Source organism: Macaca fascicularis, chromosome 5, assembly GCF_037993035.2.
Source record: "Macaca fascicularis isolate 582-1 chromosome 5, T2T-MFA8v1.1".
Taxonomy (NCBI): domain Eukaryota; kingdom Metazoa; phylum Chordata; class Mammalia; order Primates; family Cercopithecidae; genus Macaca; species Macaca fascicularis.
In genome coordinates this window covers 155,241,032-155,264,189 of record NC_088379.1, presented here as the reverse complement: position 1 = coordinate 155,264,189, position 23,158 = coordinate 155,241,032, and the positions used below count along the sequence as shown (strand labels likewise).

Here is a 23,158-nt window from a genome sequence, read left to right as displayed (position 1 = left end):
AGAAAGAGTTATATTTTTGAAGAACAAAGAAGGAATATAGTAGCCTCAGAGTGAATACAGTTATGTCCTTTATTCAGTTCTCCTAATCTAATAAAGATAGTGATTCCAACTCGTATTTTATAGTATTCTAATGTGTCTTACCAGCTATCATAGGAGTTGTCTGAAAGACTTTTAAAAAAATCTCAGAACAGCCTTACTCTTTAACACGGTTGTTTCTTATCAGTTTTAGTATTTTAATTTAAAAGCATTTGTCAAATGGTACATTTAAGAGATATTAGAATCACAAAAATAATGTTTGTGCTATATGTTTTTTAAAATACAAAAATCTAATCAATATTTTGAATAGTTTGAGCAGTGTTATTATGTGGAAGTATTTAAGATATTTTCCAAATATTAACAGAAACTTATAACCAATTGGGTAGTTACATGAGAATGTTTAAATAGGAAATAACGGAAATTTTCTCTGTTCTTTCTGTACAGTAGTTTGATTTAAAGAAATCAAATAGTTCATGTGTCAAAACAAAATATAGAAATTAAAATACATGAAATTACTTTTTTTTTGAGACCTGTTTCACCCTTGTTGCCCAGGCTGGAGTACGATGGCAGAATCTCAGCTCACCACAACCTCTGCCTTTCTGGTTCAAGAGATTCTCCTGCCTCAGCCTCCCAAGTAGCTGGGATTACAGGCATGCGCCACCACAGCCAGCTAATTTTGTATTTTTAGTAGAGATGGGGTTTCTCCATGTTGGTCAGGCTGGTCTCGAACTCCCGACCTCAGGTGATCTGCCCTTCTTGACCTCCCAAAGTGTTGGGATTACAGGCGTGAGCCACTGTGCCCAGCCTAAAATCACATTTTCATACACTGCTAATGTCATGGACGTTTAAAAATTTGCAGAATGAACTCCTATTATTAACTATTCCTAAAATAGTTTTTTTTGTTTAATGGATTGGTTGTTTATTAAGAGTATTTGGACTTAGCAACTAATATATTGGTATCATTCTCTGTCTTGCTCTAAAGGCTGTTTATTTTTAAAATATCATCATGAGGCTGGGTGCAGTTGCTCATGCCTGTAATCCCATCACTTTGGGAGGCCAAGGCAGGCAGATTGCTTGAGTCCAGGAGTTTGAGACCAGCCTGGGCAACATGGCGAAACTCTGTCTCTACAAAACATATAAAAATTTGCCAGGTGTGGTGGCATGCTTGTAGTTCCAGCTACTTGGGAGGCTGAGGCAAGATGATCACTTGAGCCCAGGAGGTCAAGGCTGCAGTGAGCTGTGTTCACACCACTGTACTCCAGCCAGAGTAACAAAGTAACACCCTGTCTCTCTCTCTGTCTCTCTCTCTCACACACACACTTTCTCTCTCTTTGTGTGGGTATATATATTATGGTATATATTTATGATATACATCTTTATGATATTTTATTATGATATAAAATATTATAATGAATATATGGTTAAATTAATGAAAAAGAGGCCTAGAATATAAATTTCTTATCCAGCTCAATAAATATTTATTGGGCATCTACTATATGCTCAGTTCCAAGAATACAGGTATAATCTATACCTTCTAGGAGCTTACATTCCAGTTAATAAAACAGAAAAGCTGTAATACAAGGTGAATGTATTCGTTTTAAAAATGCATGTGTCAAAGCAAAAAACCAGTTGAAAGAACAGTAAAACCTGTAAATAAAGCCTCCACATCAACATGGCATACCAGATTTAGTACATACTCAGCAATACTTATTACTAGTATTTCTAAATGATGTATGTGAAACCAATGAAAAGTAATCCATGTTATGTAATGGTTTCATATTTTTAGAGTTTCATAATGCAATTTTGGTTGAAAAAGATGTGTTGTGGTTAATATGGCTTTAGGAGTCAGAGAAATCTGGGTTCAGGTCACAACTCTGACATTTACTAACTGTGTGACATCAGACAATTTGTTTAAGCATTCTTAGCTTCATTTGTAAAAGTTTTTAAAACTGTGGTGCTTATCTCATAGGATTAGGTTAAATAAAATAATCCATGTAAAACATTTAGCATAAAGCTGGGCACAGCATAAATATTCACTAAATGTTAAGTGCTACTGGTGTTGTTATAGTGTGGTGGTGGTTGTCTAGTTGGACAGTGCATTTCCAACTAGATGCATTTTCTTTGCACAGCATACTGACTTTCTTGAACCTTTGTCAAGTGTATTAGGGATATCATTTGCATCTCTCTTCTGGACACTATTGAAGAGAAAATAAAACCTTGAAAGATGATACTTTAATATCCACTTCACTTTTTTTCCTTCCCATGTAATCATTCTACCTCAAATTTGATTGCATGGTTAACAAACTGCAGACAGCTCATTTTGCAGTGGCTAGTAATCACAGAAATTTTTCACATTTTCTATAACCCTGGCAAACCGGCACTGTATCAACCAAGTAAAGTGGCTATGGTCAATTTCACGCTTCTTATACAGTGCTTTAAGATCGCAGTCCCTCAGCATAGACATTGAATTGTGGTAAATCAGAAGAATTTCTTAAATGCCATTCATTCATTCAACAGACATGTATTAGGGGCCTACTGGATAATTAGATCTGTGATCACAAAATTGGAAGACTGTGACACCTGCCCTTTGGGGCTGCCATTATGAGAAGCACACAGACATGACAGTAACTAATTAGAGAAATAGATTAAGTGATATAGTCATTCATTCTACAAATATTTTGTGAGTACCTACTACATACTGGATATACAACAGTGAGAAAGATGGTATATAGTACCTGCCCTTTTGGAATTTATTGTTTAGTAAGGGAGATAGATAATAAATAAAAAAGTAAACAAATAAATATATAACTTGTGATAACATGTAATATAATAAATATGATACTTGTAATATATACCATGAAGGAGTAGCATGATTACCATGAAAGCATTTAACATTATACATAGGGAGAGACACAAAGAGAGAAAGAGAGAGAATAAATATATATTCTGGGACCCAAAGAGGAAATGCCTTGTTCTGTTTCTGGGGAAGGTTGAGGAAGGCTTAGCCAAGGAACCCACATTGAACCTTAGTCTTTGAGAATGAATAGGGGTTTGCCAGGCAGGGAGTAAGATGATGGAATGGACATTACAGATATAAGAAGCTGTGTGGACAAAGATACCAAGGTTATAGTACTGCACATGAGCTAAACAGTTTTTGGTTTTGTTTTGCTTTGTTTTTTGAGACAAGGTCACACTCTGTCGCCGAGGCTGGAGTACGGTGGCACAATCACAGCTCACTGCAGCCTCAACTGCCCAGGCTCAAGTGATCCTCCCACATGTGCCTCCCAAGTAGCTGGGACTACAAGCACTCTACCATGCCTTGCTATTTTTTATTTTTTGTATTTTTAGTAGAGATGGGGTTTCATCATGTTGCCCAGGCTGCCAGGCTAATCTTGAACTCCTGGGCTCAAGTGACCCACCTATCTCAGCCTCCCAGTGTGCTGGGAATACAGGCATGAGCCACTGCATGCAGCCACATGAGCTAAACTTAATTCAGATGGTAGACTGAAGTATGTGTTTGAGAACTGTGAGTGGTGTGTATGGAAATTTATGGCTGGAGGCAGATTATACGAAAAATCTTTAATGCCTCGTAAATAGTATGAACTTTTTTCTTTGGGGAGGTGGTGGCCAAAAGGAGTTCCTGGACCAGCAGCATCAATATCACCTGAGATCTTGTTATAAGGGCAAATTCTTGGACTCTGCCCCTGATCTACTGAAACAGAGATTGTGACTATGGATTGGAGCCTGTTTTAACAAGTTCTCCAGCTAATTTTGGTGTGTGTTAAAGTTGGAGATCCACTGCTTTAGGGAAAGGAGAAAAGTTTTGAGGAGAGCAGTGACTTGGCTAGGTTTTAGATAGTAGTTCATATGGAGGAGGGATTGAAGAGGGAAAGTTTAGAGGTAAAGAAACAGTTTGGATACCGATAGAATAACTGAACAAAGAAATAATGAAGCATGAAACCAAAGGTAGTCCCAGTGAAAGGAAAAGAAAGAATGAATTGGGAAGATATTTAGGAGGCTTATTGTCTGATGAGATAAAGTTTTGTAGGGAGAGGGGAAAGGAGAAGTCAGGATGACTGCCACATTTCTGAATTGGCTGGCTAGATGAAGGACCTAGTCCCTCACCAGAAAGACAAGAAAAGGAGCAAGTGTCAGAGGAAATACTCTTCATTTGGTTTTTGATATATTAAGTTTGAGTTATGTGAAGCACAGCAAAAAAAGTAGTGTGATGGGCCAGGCACAGTGGCTCATGCCTATAATCCCAGCACTTTGGGAGGCCGAGGCGGGCGGATCACATGGTCAGGAGATCGAGACCATCCTGGCTAACACAGTGAAACTCCATCTCTACTAAAAATACAAAAATTAGCCAGGCGTGGTCGTGGGTGCCTGTAGTCCCAGCTACTCGGGAAGCTAAGGCAGGAGAATGGTGTGAACCCGGGAGGTGGAGCTTGCAGTGAGCTGAGATTGCGCCACTGCAGTCTAGCCTGGGCGACAGAGTGCGACTCAGTCTCAAAAAAAAAAAAAGTAGTGTGATGGCAGTTGGCGTTTTGGATTTGAAACTCCAGAGAGGGTAGTAATTGTCGGTTGAAGTAATTGAAGTGTGGCTCATCTAGCCTGGGTTGTACCAGAGGCAGAGGGCCTGGGACTGAATCTTAAGGAGAATAAACACTGAAATGTTAGAGGAAAAAGACCCTATATTAAGAAAATGAATAGGAAAATCAGAAATGTAGAAAGAGAATCTGGAGAGACAGTGTCAAGTGAGAAGAAGAAAGAGAAACAAACACCATAATGCAGAGGTGAAATGAGAAAAGATGAGCATTCATTGGATTCAGACAGTTAGTAATCTTTGCAAAAACATTTTCAGTGGTGTGCCTGTAACAGAAAGAGGAGAAACAAGTTAAGAAGTGAAAGGGAGATAAGGAAACATAAATAACAAATGTATTTAACTCTTGCGAGAAGTCTCTGTTGTTGACCTCATATTGCTTATGTATTCATGGCTACTTGAAAATAATTTTGGCCGGGCGCAGTGGCTCAAGCCTGTAATCCCAGCACTTTGGGAGGCCAAGACGGGTGGATCACGAGGTCAGGAGATCGAGACCATCCTGGCTAACACAGTGAAACCCTGTCTCTACTAAAAACTACAAAAAACTAGCCAGGCGAGGTGGCGGGCGCCTGTAGTCCCAGCTACTTGGGAGGCTGAGGCAGGAGAATGGCGTAAACCCGGGAGGTAGAGCTTGCAGTGAGCTGAGATCGCACCACTGCACTCCAGCCCTGGCGACAGAGCGAGACTCCCTCTCAAAATAAATAAATAAATAAATAAATAAATAAATAAATAAATAAATAAATAAAATAATAATAATTTTAAAAGACTGACCCTATTAACTAATCATTATTCAATTGAAAATGCAGAAAGACTCAGACCCAAAATTTTGGGAGTCAGAGTGTTACTGTAGATGTTAAAACATCTCTAGAAGTAGACAGAGACTTGTTATCTGCTACTAAAATGAAGTGTTTTTTATGAGTTTTGTGAATACATGCACATTACAGATTTCATATATCTGACTTTCAGCAAAGATTATGTCCCCTATACTAAGTTGTAGTCTATGGCTATATGGTAATTCTTAAAGGACATAACTGATAGAGCTGAGTAGCCAAAATGTAAGAACTCTAAGGACCTTTAAGAATGGAAAGTTTATAGATGACAACATAGTTGGTAGAATTAGCCCTTTTACCTTTATTGTTTAGAGGATAGTCATAATGCCCTCTTTCAGATGCTGCCACATTTCTTCAGAGATCTATAAGTAGCTGAAGAATCTACACTGTAGGACATTATGTCTGTTTCACACTTGAAGATGTTATATTTCTGCTGTCATTTTCTAAGGTATAGCCATTCTTCATGGCACTGAGAATTGTAATAGCCTCTTCAAAACTGCATTGAAGGTCATTTTAGTCTGGCAGTTACTTTGTACTTTGTAAGGGTTATCTTTATTTTCAGTAAGATAAGGTGTATTTTAAAAGTGTTAAGTATTGTTAACTCCTGCATTCTGTCTTGAATCAAAATCTGGATGCAGATTCAGTGTTTGGAACTGAATAAAGCCTCACCGTCCAGTTGATAACCACGAGTCATACGTGGTTGTTGATCACTTGAAATGTAGCTAGTCTGATCAACATGTGCTGTTCATTGTAAGTGTAAAATGTATACCAGATTTCTGAGATTTAATACAAAATAATTTTTATGTTGATTACATGTTGAAATGATATTTTGTATATTCTTGATAAAATATTACTATGTAATTAAAACAGTTTTGCCTTTTTTTTTTTTTTTTTTTTCACTTTTTAAAATGTGGCTACTATAGGCAGGCCATGGTGACTTACACCTGTAATCCCAGCAATTTGGAAGGCCAAGGCAAGAGGTTTGCTTGAACTCAGGAGTTCAAGACTGACCTGGGCAACACAGCAAGGCCCTGTCTCATTTTTTAAAAAAATATTTTTTATAAATTAAAAAAATGTGGCTACTAGACAATTTTAAATTGCTTATCTGGCATGGATATATTTCTGTTGGACAGCACTGGTATAAAAATCCTTGGGGTGATTTTATTACACAGAATTTTTTTGGCCTGTGCATTCCACTATTGAACATAAGCATACTTTCTTTTTTTGTTGTTTTTTTTGTTTGTTTGTTTTGAGACTGAGTCTTTCTCTGTCACCAGGCTGGAGTGCAGTGGTGTGATCTTGGCTCATTGCAACCTCTGCCTCCTGGATTCAAGAGATTCTCCTGCCTCAGCCTCCTGAGTAGCTGGGATTACAGATGCATGCCACCACGCCCAGCTAATTTTTGTATTTTTTAGTAGAGATGGGGTTTCACCTTGTTGGCCAGGCTGGTCTTGAACTCCTGACCTCGTGATCCACCCACTTCGGCCTCCCAAGGTGCTGGGATCACAGGCGTGAGTCACCGCACCTGGTCAAGCATATTTTAATACTTTAATAGTATGCAAACTTCCATTAAAATTCTTAGCCTTAGATCCAAAGCAAAGGCCTAGGGTTAATTTCAAGCCTATTAAAGAAAGTCCAAAATATTAATACTAAGTTCAAAACTCAACTAATCTTTTACCATGTAAACAATTTCTCCTTTATTATGGTTAAGGTCCAAACTGATCACCCTACATTCGTTTTTCTTCACCCCTCACACTGGTAATCAGTTGCTGTAAGTAATAACTTGTATCTAAAATCTTTCTGAAATCTGTCCCCTCTTCACTCCTGATGCTATTTTCTTGACTGAGGTTCTCACTACCTCTCACTTAGACTATGGTAGTAGTCTTAGAGCTGACCTTTTGCTCCCCACTCTTCTTCCAAAGGGATGTCTCATTTCAGTATCTCCAGAGTCTAGCACAAGACCATTAGTAACCACTCAATAAATATTTATTGAATGAATAGATTAGAGAGATGCTAACATTAATAGAAAGTTGCAGAATGTATACTTTTAGTCCTATATAATATACAAGTATACAATCGCATACACAAAGTAAGTGCAGATGTAATTTGATTCTCTGGCTGAACTTAATGCTTTATATTCAGCAACTTTTGCTTTTTTTTTAATTCAAGTTTTTCTTTATTGGATATTCTTAGGAGTCATGACATAATAAATGTTCTACTTTGCCAAGGATTTTGATTTGCCAGTATAAGTTTATGGCAGTAAGTCCAGGGAATCATTGGTGCCATGCAGACAGCTCCTTGTTTTTGTCTGGAATCCTCATGAGATTAAACTACATCTGGCAATAAGTAGAAATTCTGGTCTGGCCATCTTCAAAGGCAAGAGACTGCTAGTATTTATCAGATCTATATGGATAAGCAAATGGGAAGGGATTAAATTTTTCTTATTTTGTTTTCCTTCCTTTTGTAACTGACTATATAATATAAAACCTACAGGAGTTCATACAGTAAATTAATACCTTTTGTTATGGCTGCTGAAGAGGAAACCTATTCATTTTCTATACCTAGGTGGATAATTGACCACTTTAGATTAATATTTTAATTACTTATAACTATGTTTATAACTAGTTTATCTTAGAAAGCATAACAGCAACTTAAAGTCCTCAACATTAAGTTTCTAGGGATACTTTACTAATTTTTTAAAGAGTCGAACATCTAGTCTACCTGTTTTAAACATTTTAATGTCTGTAAATATTAGAGCATCATGTTTGGAATTTGAAAGTTTTTCATACATATTTATCTGTGTGAGAAAGTTTACCTTTGAGCCTGTTTTAAGGTAGGCTACCTTAAAAGTGATGGTGAGCCTGCCTTTCATACAGGATGTGTCCTTCTCGTTATGCTCTTCACATTCTTAAGAGGTTATTAGTCCTGGGACTCAGTTTACCTGTTATTGAAGCATATTAGCTCTACATCTAACTTACAAAATAAAATGGCTGCATTCCAGGTACTTGTCATGTAGCACAATCTAGAACCTACCATTCAAAGCCTCCCTAAGAGAAATAATGTTTGTGCAAGATTATCTGAAGAATATGTGGTCTCCCCGTTTGTCTATAGTTTAAATCTATCTCAGGATTAACTCAGCCCCTCTGAGAGTTGCATACCTGGATTCCATCATATTGCCAAGGGAGGAATTTCTTATCTTACAAATAGAAATAATGTTTTTTTCCAGGCCATCTGGTTTGTTTTTACATTATGTTCATTTTTGTCTCCTGTAATTGTTCGTGTTTCTTTCTTTATGTTGCCTGCTAGAAAGCTTAGCAGCAAATACATAGCTCATCATATATAGATTTGTTAAAACAAGTATTTTGGAATTTCATGGTTTTTATGTGATATCTCCTTATTTTAAATTTTGCACTGCCTCACTTCTCTTTTGTTAAATGTATCTTGCTGCATATATATCACTGTAAGCTTTATGAATTATTTTCTGAACAAAGGCTTGCAAAATGCAAACACATACAAGAAATAGGTATAATTTTCCCCATCCATTTTTACTAGCATTTTTTTTAAAGCTCAATATCCCTATGTGTGATACTGTAATTAGTTTAACATATCTGTATGTTGTGAATTCCTAGATTTTAGATGAAAAGTGACCTAACATTGAAATGTTAATTAAATGTTTTAATGTTCTGTAGTTCTAAAGAAAATAGTTGGATAAAATGTCAGTATATAGGAGTATTTTAAACATTTTTAAAAAATCATCTCTCTGAAAAGGAAGGTAATTGTGCAAGTTTGTCTAATCCTTTTGATCTTGGCACACAGCAATACAGACTTCAGTTGAGATTAAAACTATGAATTTCAAAGGAAACATGGCCTTCAGTGTGTAAAATATATAACAGCTGGTTGACTAGTCCATTTAAAACTACACAATAACAATCGTAGACAGAATGATTCTCCTGCCAAAAGATGCACGAGTGCTTGATGGTTATATCAAGATACGATACTAACTCACGCTTTTCTTTAGTAATGATATAAATGTAGAAATGAACTGTGTGCTGCTGGCTCAAAATATCTCTTCTGCCCAACAGTTCAAGGACAGTTTAGAAGTACAGAACCCCTTTTAGTGATTTCTCTATCTGCTTTTCAGGCTGAACTTCAATATGTTGTTGACTAAATTTCATTTTTTAAAACTGTCTGATAACAATTTTTATTCTTAGCATCCCACAGTTTTTTCCCTAAATCTTTGATCGTCCATTTTTATCTTCTTGGGCCTCAAGACTTATTAATCTTAATGTCACAACTTCACACATATTTTTAAGCTCTCAAAATTAAACTGTTATTTGTAAATAGTATAAAGCTTGTTTCACATTTTTGATATATATGTATATTAAGATAAACAGCTGAAGTCTGAAGCATTGTGATTTATATATAATCAGTATAGAGGAAATTGATGCTCATATTAATGGATTTTAGTTTATTACATATTTCCATTGTGTTTTACCTGAAGACATAATCTTTAAATTAGTTAAATTGATGCATTTTTTTTTTTAAATGAGGATTGATGTGAATTTGTCACTTCTGGCAAGCCCCATTTATAAAACATATTTGTATTCTAAATTTATATCCATCCAATATGAAAAAATGTTAATTTTCTGTGACCTTCGTTAGAAAGTTTTGATACAACATAGTTAACACAAATTTTCTTTTATTTTCTTTAGATTCATTTCAAATAACGAAATTTACCTATAAATAAAATTGAAATTTGCTAAAGTCACTCAGATTCACTGCAAATTCAGAGCCAGCATTTAAGGAGTTAATGCATCTTATTAGGGGGACAGGAAATCTGGCAACTATTGCAGAAACTAGACCTAATGGTGCACACAAACAATTTGTCAGTCTTCTTAAATGTGAATAGCTTTCCGCAAAGTGGCTGCTCTTGCTTTGTTTGAACAGGCTAAACTTTTCCTTTTTGGACTTTACATCTTAGAAGTGAAATGTGATCCACATATTCAATCAAAATCATTTAATTCAAAGCATATTTTGATTGGAACAAAGTTGACATGGAAAGAAACTCTAGAATAAAAAAGTTGAAAGGACTTTATATCATATATTTAGCAGGAAAATTTGAAACAGTTCTAATTAGGCTGAAAAAAACAGCTTTCTTCAATGTAAATTACAAAGGTCATATATCAATGTTAAGGAAACATTACCACTAGTGTTTGAAATCCAGCACATGCAAACATAACAGACCAGTTCATTTTAAATCTCTGTGTATGTGTTTGTATAGGAAGAAGGCCGTATTACATGGATTTAAAATGAAAAATACTTAAAATTCCAAGTTTATAACTTTGTATATTACCACCTTGCCAATCTAAATGTCAGTTCCTTTAAAACATATTATCTATGTTCAAATGAATTAAGACTCTTAATTAAAAGTACAATTAAAATTTTACAAAATGGATGTTTCATTCATTATAAATATGATTAAATACATCTTATAAGTAAATGTATATCAAAGTCAGGAGGGTTAATCAGTGATTTTCATTTCACTTTTGAAACTTACAGCTATGGCATTTTATGTCTCAGAACCTTTGTACCTTGGGCCTTCTAGAAGCCTGGGAGCGGAAGTAGTAGGACAGGTGTGCAGAAACGTTTATCTGGGCTGCCTAGGCCTATTCTCTCTGGTCATAAAGAATGTATAAAGAATATTTGATCTTTTTATTTAAGTTTTTATAAAAATCATTTATTTCATATATATCACTAGTTTTTATTTAGTTTCTTTTCTTTTTTTTTTTTTTTTTTGAGACGGAGTCTCGCTCTGTCGCCCAGGCTGGAGTGCAGTGGCCGGATCTCAGCTCACTGCAAGCTCCGCCTCCTGGGTTCACGCCATTCTCCAGCCTCAGCCTCCCGAGTAGCTGGGACTACAGGCGCCCACCACCTCGCCCGGCTAGTTTTTTGTATTTCTTAGTAGAGACGGGGTTTCACCGTGTTATCCAGGATGGTCTCGATCTCCTGACCTCGTGATCCACCCGTCTCGGCCTCCCAAAGTGCTGGGATTACAGGCTTGAGCCACCGCGCCCGGCCTAGTTTCTTTTCTTAATGGAGTGGTATGAGAATGTTTAGCCAAAGAATAAGTAAATATTAGCATTAAGCTGGGAATGACAAGTATGAGAAACATAAATAATAAACAAATAAGGTTTCTTGGTCTTGAGGTAAACAGTTATCTAATAATTTCGTTTGTTGATTGAAATTGGTTTTCTTGATTTTTACATAATTTTCACATTGGCAAAAATTTGGTTTTTTGAAAGCAAAAGGAAATTGCTAGTGTATCACTAATGCATGTGTAGATTAAATACATGGTTTATGCCTTTCAGTTTAGAATTTTTATTCTCAAATAGCCTAGAGTTTCTCAGAAAAAGCTATTTCTATATGTTATCATGTTTTTTGACTCCACTATAGAAAACAAGAATAATTTTATATAACACTTTTTATAAAGAAATAATCTACTTCTTAAGTGGGTTAGTTTCAGGAAAGCATAGATTGTGTTCTTTCAGTGAGATTTGCTAAACATGCACACAGACACATACATATACACACACACACTTTGTAATTATTTCTGACACAGGGTTATAAAAACCTCCTATTTATGAATAATTTACTATTATCTTCATAATATTAAAGCTTTAATTTGTTGATATTCTGTATGCAGAACAAACAAGTGAAAGTTAGTAATAAGTGTATTTGACATCTGTATACTGTAGTTTTTAGCATATCTGAAGTCTTTTACTCTGCCTAATAGATCTCATTAAAAAAAACAGATATCAGCCCCAAGACAGTTTGTCAACACTAATATGAGTCCCCCTGGATTGGATTGACAATTCATGTGAGGCTTCATATGATAGTCTTTTCATAGTCTTATCTGATCCTTAACAATTGGACATTAGTTACTGATTTATTTTATAATAACTCAGATGAGTTGAATATTATTGTATTGTGTTGGACATTTTAGTGGATTTTCTTTTTTACAAATTTTACTCAGAGCACACATTGGATGTAAATGATGTATGCAGCCTGCTAGGGGAGTACTAACAATTGATTGGTTAGGTTTGAGAGCAGCATGGGAAGAATGTTACTATCCCCTAGCTGCAAACCGTATTTAACTCCAGGCTTAATGAGGACTGTCGGTTTTGAAGGCTTTGAAAAATCTCAAATGCTCAGCATTCCACTGGCATTTTTCATTTTTTTGTAACTAAAAATGTAGATCTAAATGAGAATTTTCTGTATATGAAGAATTTTTTTAAAAAATCAATATATAAAAAAGGTATTTTAATATAGGTTTCATGATTTATGTTTTTAAATCTTAAAAATGGGAGTTATAAAAGGAAACCTCAGGGTATTCCATTTTGAATTATATTGTTTGTATTTTTTCCCTTAATTTCTTCCTGCCTGTCCTTCTCTCTTCCCTCAAGTCTTAAGTACATTACCTATTTTTGGTTAGGTAGTTGTCATTCACTGATAGCAAAAGGATATTAAAGTTCTGAACTGACTTCGTACTGAAATGACTTTGAAACTTCTTGGAATTCTCTTATACTTACCACATTATTCTTTTAGTTCCCTTTTTAAAGCTTTGGTGTATTGCAAGACATGCTTGAAGCTGACTAATGGAAGTTTTAGTTGAGTGTTTGAGAAATTATTTAAAGTTTATTCATGAAGGTAACGTGTTTATCAACTTCTGGAAGTGATTTTGCCAATAGTTCCGCGAATTACTGGTCAATTCCTTAAGGACTGACCTATGACAATGTAAGGTGAGGTCTGAACCATGGCATTGTGGCGATCTCTGCATGTGTGTTTGCAGCTTGATATGAGCACACAGTAGCTTTCCTTTCAGCATTTTTGCTTAAAATTCTGATGCAGTATCAAGATACAAAGCTTTAAGCATTGAAATCTAACCAACTTTACCATTTTGAGTGTGCATAAAGAAGTAGTCAACTATAACGAAAACTCAACAGTTCTTTGTCTGGTGATACATAAAATAAAATTGCCCTAGTTTTTAGAGCTTTAATATTGAGGAAATACATTTGTACTTTGTCATTTGCTGAGCCTTCTAGAATTTTATGGTCTCAAATCACAACACCATGGACACTCAAGAGACTCCTGACTGTTTTATCTTATTAAACAATTTTGAAATCATTAATTTTTAATTAGCTTGGATGCAGGGTTTTTTTTTATTGTTTCACTAGTGTGTGTATATGAACTACATGTTTTTTATTTAAACTACTGGCAAGAGTACTATTTACTTAAATAAGTATAGATTCTTTCTAAGAGTATATACTCTAAGTTTGCTTCACAGAGTCATATTTTTTGCAAACTCAGAGATATTACATGCTAATCTGTTATAGTAGAGCTTTTCGGCAGTTTATGAACTCAGATTTCGAACAGCCACCAAAAAGGATGTAAGCACGAAGATATGTGTAGGTCCTTCCCTGATTGAAAGTTCTAATTAAGTGAATTGGAGAAAATTAACTGAAATTAGCTGTCAGAAAGTCACATTTAAATGAGTGATGAGCTAGTCTGGCAGTAAACATTTAAATGATATAAATTGCCATTTAAGTGTATGGTTTAATGTTTGTCATGCATTAATGTGACATGAGACTGCAGTGACAATCAAGCAGCTTGCTCTAATTTGAACATATTTAGGGCTTTTGTGTGGAGTGCACTGCACACAAATTAAGACAATTGCTGTTTTTATGTGTCATTGTAAATGTGCCTACCCCCTACCCCCATCCCTACCCAAGGTCTCAGTTAATGAAACCAACGTATCATTTCTGTGTGTAACTTGCATTAGTAGTTCCTAGATTTTTTTCAAATTTATGTACTTAAAATAGGCATTTACTTAAAGTTATCATAAGCTTCTCTCTTCTTATTTCAAGTAACATGTGAAGCAGTTTTGTGTTGTCATATCTGTTTAATAAATTTGTAAATGTAAAGCATTTTAAAAGAGATGTCTAAAACAGTAACTTTCTCAATTGAAACTAGCTAAATATTTGTAAGGCATATTTCATTTGAGGTATACTTTGGAATGTGAGAATTGCCTAGAGTTTTGTTTACAAAATTATGTTTTCAATTTTATATTTGTGATAATATTGTGAAGCTGTGTTAAATATTAAAGGAAATATATTTTTTGTATTTATAAACATTTCTTTTTCATAGGTACTTATTTTAATAAAGCATATCTTTACACAAGTGTCCACATGTAAAGGAATAGGAATGTCTTTTGTCACAAGATGGTTTATATCACATTGGTTATTTGCTATATAAGTTGGTCAGTTTTGTTTTAAAACTAGCAGATCTTTTATAACATAGCAGCAAGCCATACTGAAAATACATCACAATCATAGACTTCTCTAAAAATAAGAATCAATTTCAATGAGATACATTATCAGATATAAGTTGGTATAGCAGTCTCCTCCTTATCCACAGTTTTGCTTTCCAGAATTCTAGTTACCTGTGTTTAACTAAGGTCTGAAAATGTGTGAGTACAGTACAATCAGATACTTTGAGGTAGAGACAGAGACCACATTTACATAACATTTATTATGGTATATACATTTTTACAGTATATCATTATTGTTCAAGTTTGTTGTTATTGTTGTTTATCTCTTACTGTGCCTAATTTATAAATTAAACTTTATCATAGGTATTTATGTATAGGAAAAAACATAGTACATATAGGTATAGGGTTTGGTACTATTCGCAGATTCAGGCATCTACTGGGGATCTTGGAACATAACCCCTGTGGATGAGGGGGGATTACTGTATACTTTTTTATTTTTATTTTTATTTTTTTCGAGACAAAGTCTCACTCTGTCGCCCAGGCTCTAGTGCAGTCGCGCCATCTCGGCTCGCTGCAAGCTCCACCTTCTGGATTCATGCCGTTCTCCTGCCTCAGCCTCCCAAGTAGCTGGGACTACAGGCGCCCGCCGCCACGCCCAGCTAATTTTTTGTATTTTTAGCAGAGACAGGGTTTCACTGTGTTAGCCAGGATGGTCTCAATCTCCTGACCTTGTGATCTGCCTGCCTCGGCCTCCCAAAGTGGTGGGATTACAGGCATGAGTCACCGCACCCGGCTTACTGTATACTTTTAATTAAGCTTCAGAGTTTATGTTTGAAAACTCTTTGATTTTAATATAATTATTTATTGTTAAACTAATCCATAATGCTAAACTTTTATGTTGGAATGATTTTGAACAATATTAAATAATATAAAGATGAATACTTTCCTAAAAAATCTCTTCAGTTTTTAGAACTCTTTAGTATTTATAATGTTATTAAATTCACCAAACATTTATTGGCATCTATTATGTTTTAGGCACAGCACTAGTAACTGGGAATATAATGATGGATAGGAAATGGATCTTGTGCCTAGGATCTCAACCAACTACTTGATTGTGTTCATTCATTATTTATCGGGCACTATTATGTTAATAGCATCAAATATTTGGTCAGGTTTGATATTAATACCTAGAATAAAAATTCAGTAATTATAAGTATCCCCAACAAGATCTAATTTGTTAGCATAAGAACTCAATCAACATAACTAAATAATTTGGTTACGGATGTTGAAATAGACTACAAAATATTTTAATTCTAGAAAAATAATAAATATTTCAAGTGGATAGTAAATTTTTAACATTTTCACATTTAGTTTCCCAAAATAGTCTTTGCCTTGTACGGCCTCCTTTCTTTGAAGCATAAATCGAGTACCTGTCAGGCTCTGAGTTACAAATGTGACCAAGATAGGCCCAGTCCTGCTCCTTAGTGCTGTCAGTACAGTAGAAGAATACTGAAACTTACACATTTAGTATAATTAATTATGCCAAGTGCCGGAAAACCTCTACTTGTAAACAAAGGAGGACAGATTCTGGTAGAAACTAGGCCATCAGATAAGTTTTTGTTGTTGCTGTTGTTGTTGTTGTTGTTGTTGTTGTTGTTGTTGTTGTTGTTTTGAGATGGAGTTTCGCTCTTGTCATCCAGGCTGGAGTGCAATGGCGTGATCTTGGCTCACTGCAACTTCCGCCTTCCAGGTTCAAGCGATTCTCCTGCCTCAGCCTCCTGAGTACTTGGGATTACAGGCGCAGGCCACCACACCCAGCTAATTTTTGTATTTTTAGTAGAGACCGGGTTTCGCCATGTTGGCCAAGCTGGTCTCAAACTCCTGACCTCATGATCTGTCCACCTTAGCCTCCCAGAGTGCTGGGATTACAGGCGTGAGCCACCGCAGCCACAAGTTTTGTTTTTTAAAAATCTTTGTTCGCAGTAAAGTTAGTGTTAAACTTTACTGCTTGCTCTAAATGTCTCTCTGTATTTTAAAAAAGGAATTCAACATAGTAATACAATCCATATCTTTTTTTCAGGCTCTGGAGAGTGAATTTGTTTCCTGCCAGCTTCACCAATGGATTGATCTCATTTTTGGCTATAAACAGCAAGGACCAGAGGCTGTTCGAGCCCTCAATGTGTTCTATTACTTGACCTATGAAGGAGCTGTCAATCTGAATTCAATAACTGATCCTGTGTTGAGAGAGGTAAGTTATCTGAATTGAGAAAGCAACTTATAGTCAGGTATATTTAAACTAGAAGGAGCCAGAGAACACCTCCTCCATCCTTTGATTTTACTGATGAAGAAACTGAAACTAGATGTAAAGTGCCTTAAGCAGAATAGTCTCTCAGTGACCTAGCAAGAACTTGAACCCAGAGATTCCTTCCAACAAAATGTTTGACCCAATATAAGATGACAGCTTTTTCTATTCGAACCTGTTAAGGTATCGATAATCTTATTTATAATTTTATATAAATTTGGAGGTTACTCACATGATTTTTGTAGGAAAATAGTAATAATTCATTAAAGAGATATGATTATGAGCATAAATTTATTGAAATGTGATAAAACATATTTATATGTAATACCTAAGAACATATATAACCACATAGAAGTTAATGGCGGGGGGTTGAAGTCCAAATCTTTCCTATGTCATCAAATTGTTGTTAAATGTTATTGAACTTGTTTTATTCTTGTCATTTATTTTCTCAAGTAAAACACTTAAACATGGTTTTGGCAAATGCAGCACTCACTAAAAAGTCTGTAGGAGACCTTACTTTTTTTAGTATTTCAAATCTAATTATGCATCCTTCTAATTCCAGTATACTTCATATGAAAAATTATAGAATTGAATGATGCAACCTTAATCCGTACAATTTTAGAACACAACTGCATTTAGGAAACCAGGAGCTTTGATTCGTGGGGAAAGTTAGATATCATTTTGAAAGAAACATTATTTGTAATGTGTGAGATTTGTCATTTTTCCCTAGCACTTGATTCATTCTTTTATGCTTCTACTAAGACCTGATCATGCAGAAGACATATAAGGACTTATTTAAATAAATTGCCATATTATCACCTGGCTTAAGTGCTAGATAAGTTAGTATGCACACAGAAGCACTGTGTACTAGATGTACACTTGCGTTAAAGTGCCCAAGTTTTAAATTACTACGTTTCAGTTTTTAAAACGGTAGGGGCAGAGAATTGGGTCACATAAACTCTTAAAGACTCTTCCAGTTGTTCAGTTTTTTGAAAATACTCCTTCAGGGGTTTTTTTATTTTATCAGAACATCAACTGAGTATATGACACAGAATATACATAGGATTCCCTAAAGGTATCGAGGTGAGAGCAACATACAGGTAGTGTTACAAAACAGTGCATAATTTTATTGTTGGGATAAAATAGCATAGGCCTATTTACTTTCTTTCTTTCTTTTTTTTTTTTTTTTTTTTTTTTTTTGTTCGTTTTGGCTATATTTGAACAGTATTACTTTGTTCTGTTAAATGCCCATAATTCTTCAACAAATATACCAGCTATTTTTGTTTTCTCCTGTTATCCTTAGTAATTATCCATATCTCTGCATAGCTGATATATAACTGAATTTGCACTGTAGAATTGATTTTATAATCTCTTAAAAAGAGATTGGTTGTACTTAATATACCAGCATATTGTTTTTGTACCAGCATAAATTGGTTGTACTTACTACATCAGTATGTATTTTTTGTGTCACTATATGCAATCTCCATATTCCTAATTTTGAAATTCTGTAATGTTCCATAGAGTTGCTATGAAAATATGCTTAACACTGTTTCTCTCAATGCAAGATCGTATTACTTAAAAGACTTGTCTCTTGGTATGTCCAAGATGACATAAATAGCGCTACTTTTCATTAAAGGTTATGCAATGTTTTCATGATAAAAATGTCACTTGGCCTATATCTGTTTGTCATGGCTAGTTAAAAAGTAAAACATTCAATCAGCTAGTTGTTTCCTCTATGAGTCACTCTATGGCTTTTTATTTTTATTCTGGATTGACCACCGTCCCTACGTACATACCAATGATTGTTTAAGGAAGTTTTCTGTGAATTAATCTAGAAGAACACTGTCTAGAATTTTCTGTAGTGCTGTAGTGTGTTCTGTGTCTGCACTGTCTAATAAACCATGAAGCATGTGTAGTTATTGTACATTGAAATGTGGCTAGTGTGACTAAGGAACTAAATGTTTAATTTTAATTAATATACATTTACATAGGCACAGATGACTAGAGGCTACAGCATTGTACAGTAGAGATCTAGAAGACTTATGTTTGTCTTTGACCATCTTTTCTTGCTCTGAGTTCAGTGCATGTAACAATGGGAAAATAAATTTTAAATTGACTTGGTAGGATATTTCAAAGTGGCAATACTCCATTTAGACATTAGATAGATATTTGAATATAGGTATAAGCTCAATTATATTTTTTCTTTCACCTAAACTAACACATTATAATTTCAAATAAAATTCTTTATTGTGATAAATATATACAACATAAAATTGAACATTTTTACCTTTTTTTTTTTGAGACAGAGTCTCGCTCTGTCACCCAGGCTGGAGTGCAGTTGAGTGAGCTCAGCACATTGCAACCTCTGCCTCCTGGGTTCAAGCAATTCTCCTGCCTCAGCCTCCTGAGTAGCTGCAATTACAGGTGCCTGCCACCACGCCTGCCTAATTTTTGTATTTTTAGTAGAGATGGAGTCTCAGCATGTTGCCCAAGCTTGTCTCGAACTCCTGAACTCAAGTTATCTGCCTCCCTCGGCCTCCCAAAGTGCTAGGATTATAGGCGTGAGCCACAGCCCCAGCCATTTTTACCATTTTTGAGTTTACAGTTCAGTGGCATCAAGAACATTCACATTCTTGTACAGTCATCACCACCATCCATCTCTAGAAATGTTTCATCTTCCCAAACTGAAACTCTGTATGCATTAAACAATAACTCCTCATTCCTTCCTCCCCCAGTCCCTGTACATTACAGTGCTACTTTTTATCTCTATAAATCTGACTATCCTGAATACCTCCTAGAAGTGGAATTATGCAACATTTGTCTTTTTATGTCTGACTTATTTTACTTAGCATAATATCTTCAATATTCGTCCATGCTGTAGAATGTATCACAATTTCCTTTCTCTTTAGGCTGAGTAATATTCCATTGTATGTATATACCACATTTTGTTTATCCATTTATATATCAATGGGCATTTTGGGTTGTTTCCATCTTTTGATTATTATGAACAGTGCAGCCAAGAGCATGGGTGTACACCATCTGTTCAAATCCCTGCTTTCAATTCTTTTGGATATGTACCCCGAAATGGAATTTCTGGATTATGTGATAATCTTTTTTTTTTTTTTTTTTTTTTTTTTGAGACGGAGTCTCACTCTGTTGACAGACTGGAGTGCAATGGTGCAATCTCAGCTCACTGCAACCTTCGCCTCCTGGGTTCAAGTGATTTTCCTGCCTCAGCCTCCCGAGTAGCTGGGATTATAGGCATGCACCACCACACCCGGCTGATTTTGTATTTTTAGTGGAGACGGGGTTTTACCATATTAGCCAGACTGGTCTCGAACTCCTGACCTCATGATCTGCCCACCTCGGCCCCCTAAAGTGCTGGGATTACAGGCATGAGCCACTGCACCTGGCAACAAATATGTTTTTAATATTTATTTTTTATGATCAACTTTTGCTAAAGACTATTAAAACTTTTGCTTTAAGTTTGACTTCCTATTCTTCACCACAACCCTAAGTAGTTAATTATGAGAAAAATATGCCTTAACTGATAGTCTTCCACTCATCACACCCTGATTTATTTTTATATTATACATTATATAGACATATATGTATATATAATATATTCTATATTAGATTCGGCATTTATTAAACATGGCCTGTGATGTTCTAAGTCTGGTAGGTATTTGATATTCTTGAAATGAGAATATAGTGCTCTGTTACTTAGCACTATTAAAATAAATATACACATTTAATTTACAGAGCTTTCTGAGTGTCATTAAAATAAATGGGGCCAGGCGCAGTGGCTCACACATGTAATCCCAGCATTTTGGAAGGCCACGGCAGGAGGATCATTTGAGTCCAGGGGTTCAAAAGCAGCCTGGGCAACAAAGTAAGGCACCATCTCCACAAAAAATTTGAAAATTATCTGGGTGTGGTGGTATACACCTATAATTCCAGCTATTGGGTGCGGTATGAGGTGGGAGGATTGCTTGAGCCCAGGAGGTTGAGGCTGCAGTGAGCCATGATTGTACCATGGCACTCCAGCCTGAGCAACAGAGTGAGACCCTGTCTCAAAAAGGAAAGGTTGGGGGGAATAGTCTTTTATTATAGCCTTTTCATACCATTTACTAGTGCTAAATCCTATAGTACAATGCAGTGTGATATAATAGAATAAACAAAGAAACAAACAAATAAATAAATATGAATTTGAGTCATGGCCCTGACGCCTACTGGTTGTGTTCCTCAGTCTCTGTTTCCTGTATATAGAAGTGATGCAATAATGCCCACTCTACAGAGGATGAGATGACATATAATGCATGTAAACCACCTGGCATGGTGCCTATCCCCTCATAAGTACCCAGCAAGTGTTAGTTCTTTCCCTTATGTTGCTCACAGTTAAATCCCTGGGTTAGAAAACACAACTATAAAAGGAATGTGAACTACTGATTAGATCATAGAAAGAATCATACAATGTTAACACTAGAGAAGTTATTAGAGACCATTTCCTAGTGGACACATGCCGAGTTCACTGTTAAGTGAGGCAAGAAAGCAGAAAACATGATTAGGTCATTAATTTATTCATTTTTTCAACAACCTTTTACTAAACTCAAATCATGTAATAAGGTTAAAGGGTTGAAAGGCAAGTCCCTGCCCTCCCTCAGCTAGAGTTCATTATCTAATGGGAAAATAAGTATAAGTAAACAATTATAGTATGATCTGATAAATTCAGTATGGAGATAAATATATGTATGTATGTATGCACAAGCATAGGATAGGTACTAAGCCCAACTGACAGAATCCAGGCATGTTTTCCAGAGAATGAGAGACTGGAGCTGCATATTGAAGGATGAATAAGATCATTGGGTAGAGTCATGAGCAAAAGTTACCTACACGGACGCAACTGCATACCCTTCCTGCACATGGATAAAAGAGATGGCTAGAGAATATGGTGTATGTGGAATGAACTGAAGGTGAGCAGATGAGTGAGAGAGACACAGGAGCCAGTCTTCAATACCATAAAAAATAATTTTCAGCAGGGCATATGGTGGCTCACACCTATAATTCCAGCACTTCGGGAGGCCAAGGCAAGAGCATGGCTTCAGGCTGGGAGTTCAAGACCAGCCTGGGCAACATAGCAAGATTTCATCTCTACGAAAAGATGAAAAACTTATCTGGGCATGGTGGCACATACATATTGTCCTAGCTGAGGTGAGAGGATTGCTTGAGCCCAGGAGTTGGAGGCTGCATTGAGCTATGATCCTGCCATTGCACTCCAGCCTGGGCATCAGAGTAAGACCGTGTCTTTAAAAAATAATACTTTTAACTGCGTCATAAGGCAGTAGGGAACCACTGAAGGTTGGTGACATGACTCCATGTCACTAATATGTGTGTTTAGAATCTGAAAGAAGATTGACAGATAAGAATTAAAAAGTACTGACTGGATTTTTCTAAGAGGTCATTGGTGATCTTAGAGAAGTAGCTTAGAAGGTAGAGGATTGTGTTAATGAATGGGAGATGTTGAAGTAAACACAGTAAATAAAGAAAATAATTTAAGCTTTATTGAGATATAGTTCACATATGTTACAATTCACACATTTAAAGTGTATGATAGTTTTTAGTATATTCACAGAGTTGTACAAGCATCACCACAATTTAAGAGCATTTTCGTCACCACAAAAAGAAATCTTTACATGCACCAGCAGTTACTCTAAAGGATAATTTTTTAAATGAGTAAATATTGGACTATGTTTCTGTGTTAATGGGAAAGATCCAAAAGGAGGGAAGCATGTCAGACATGCAGGACAGAAAGTGTGTAATACACTATCAAGCTCTGTGTGAAAGTGGAGAAGAACAAAACCCAGAGCGTAGATAGAGATAAGCACTGAACAGGAGGGAACAATAGGGCCTCATCTTGGATTGGAGAGTAGACAGGTCGCATGGGGACTTGTGTAAATAAATGTGTATGAATGAGGTGGAAAGGCAACAAGATTCTCTTTATGAGGGTTTGTACCAAGGATGAGATTATATTTATGCTTAATGGGTGCTGCTCAATAATT

At 35.7% G+C, this 23,158-nt stretch overlaps 1 protein-coding gene across 7 annotated transcripts in view; it reads left to right on the top strand.

The window, feature by feature from the left end:
* The window catches only part of LRBA (LPS responsive beige-like anchor protein), a 768,738-nt gene that overhangs the window by 667,569 nt on the left and 78,011 nt on the right, over positions 1–23,158 (top strand). For all 7 annotated transcript variants that reach the window (XR_012435154.1, XR_010586615.2, XM_015450901.3 and 4 more), the window contains one exon: positions 16,878–17,045. Coding sequence is in view for 5 of the 7 variants with exons in the window: in XM_015450901.3 (XP_015306387.2) it covers positions 16,878–17,045 (168 nt within the window). In the remaining 2 variants the exon portion in view is untranslated. The remainder of the gene's footprint in view (positions 1–16,877; positions 17,046–23,158) is intronic.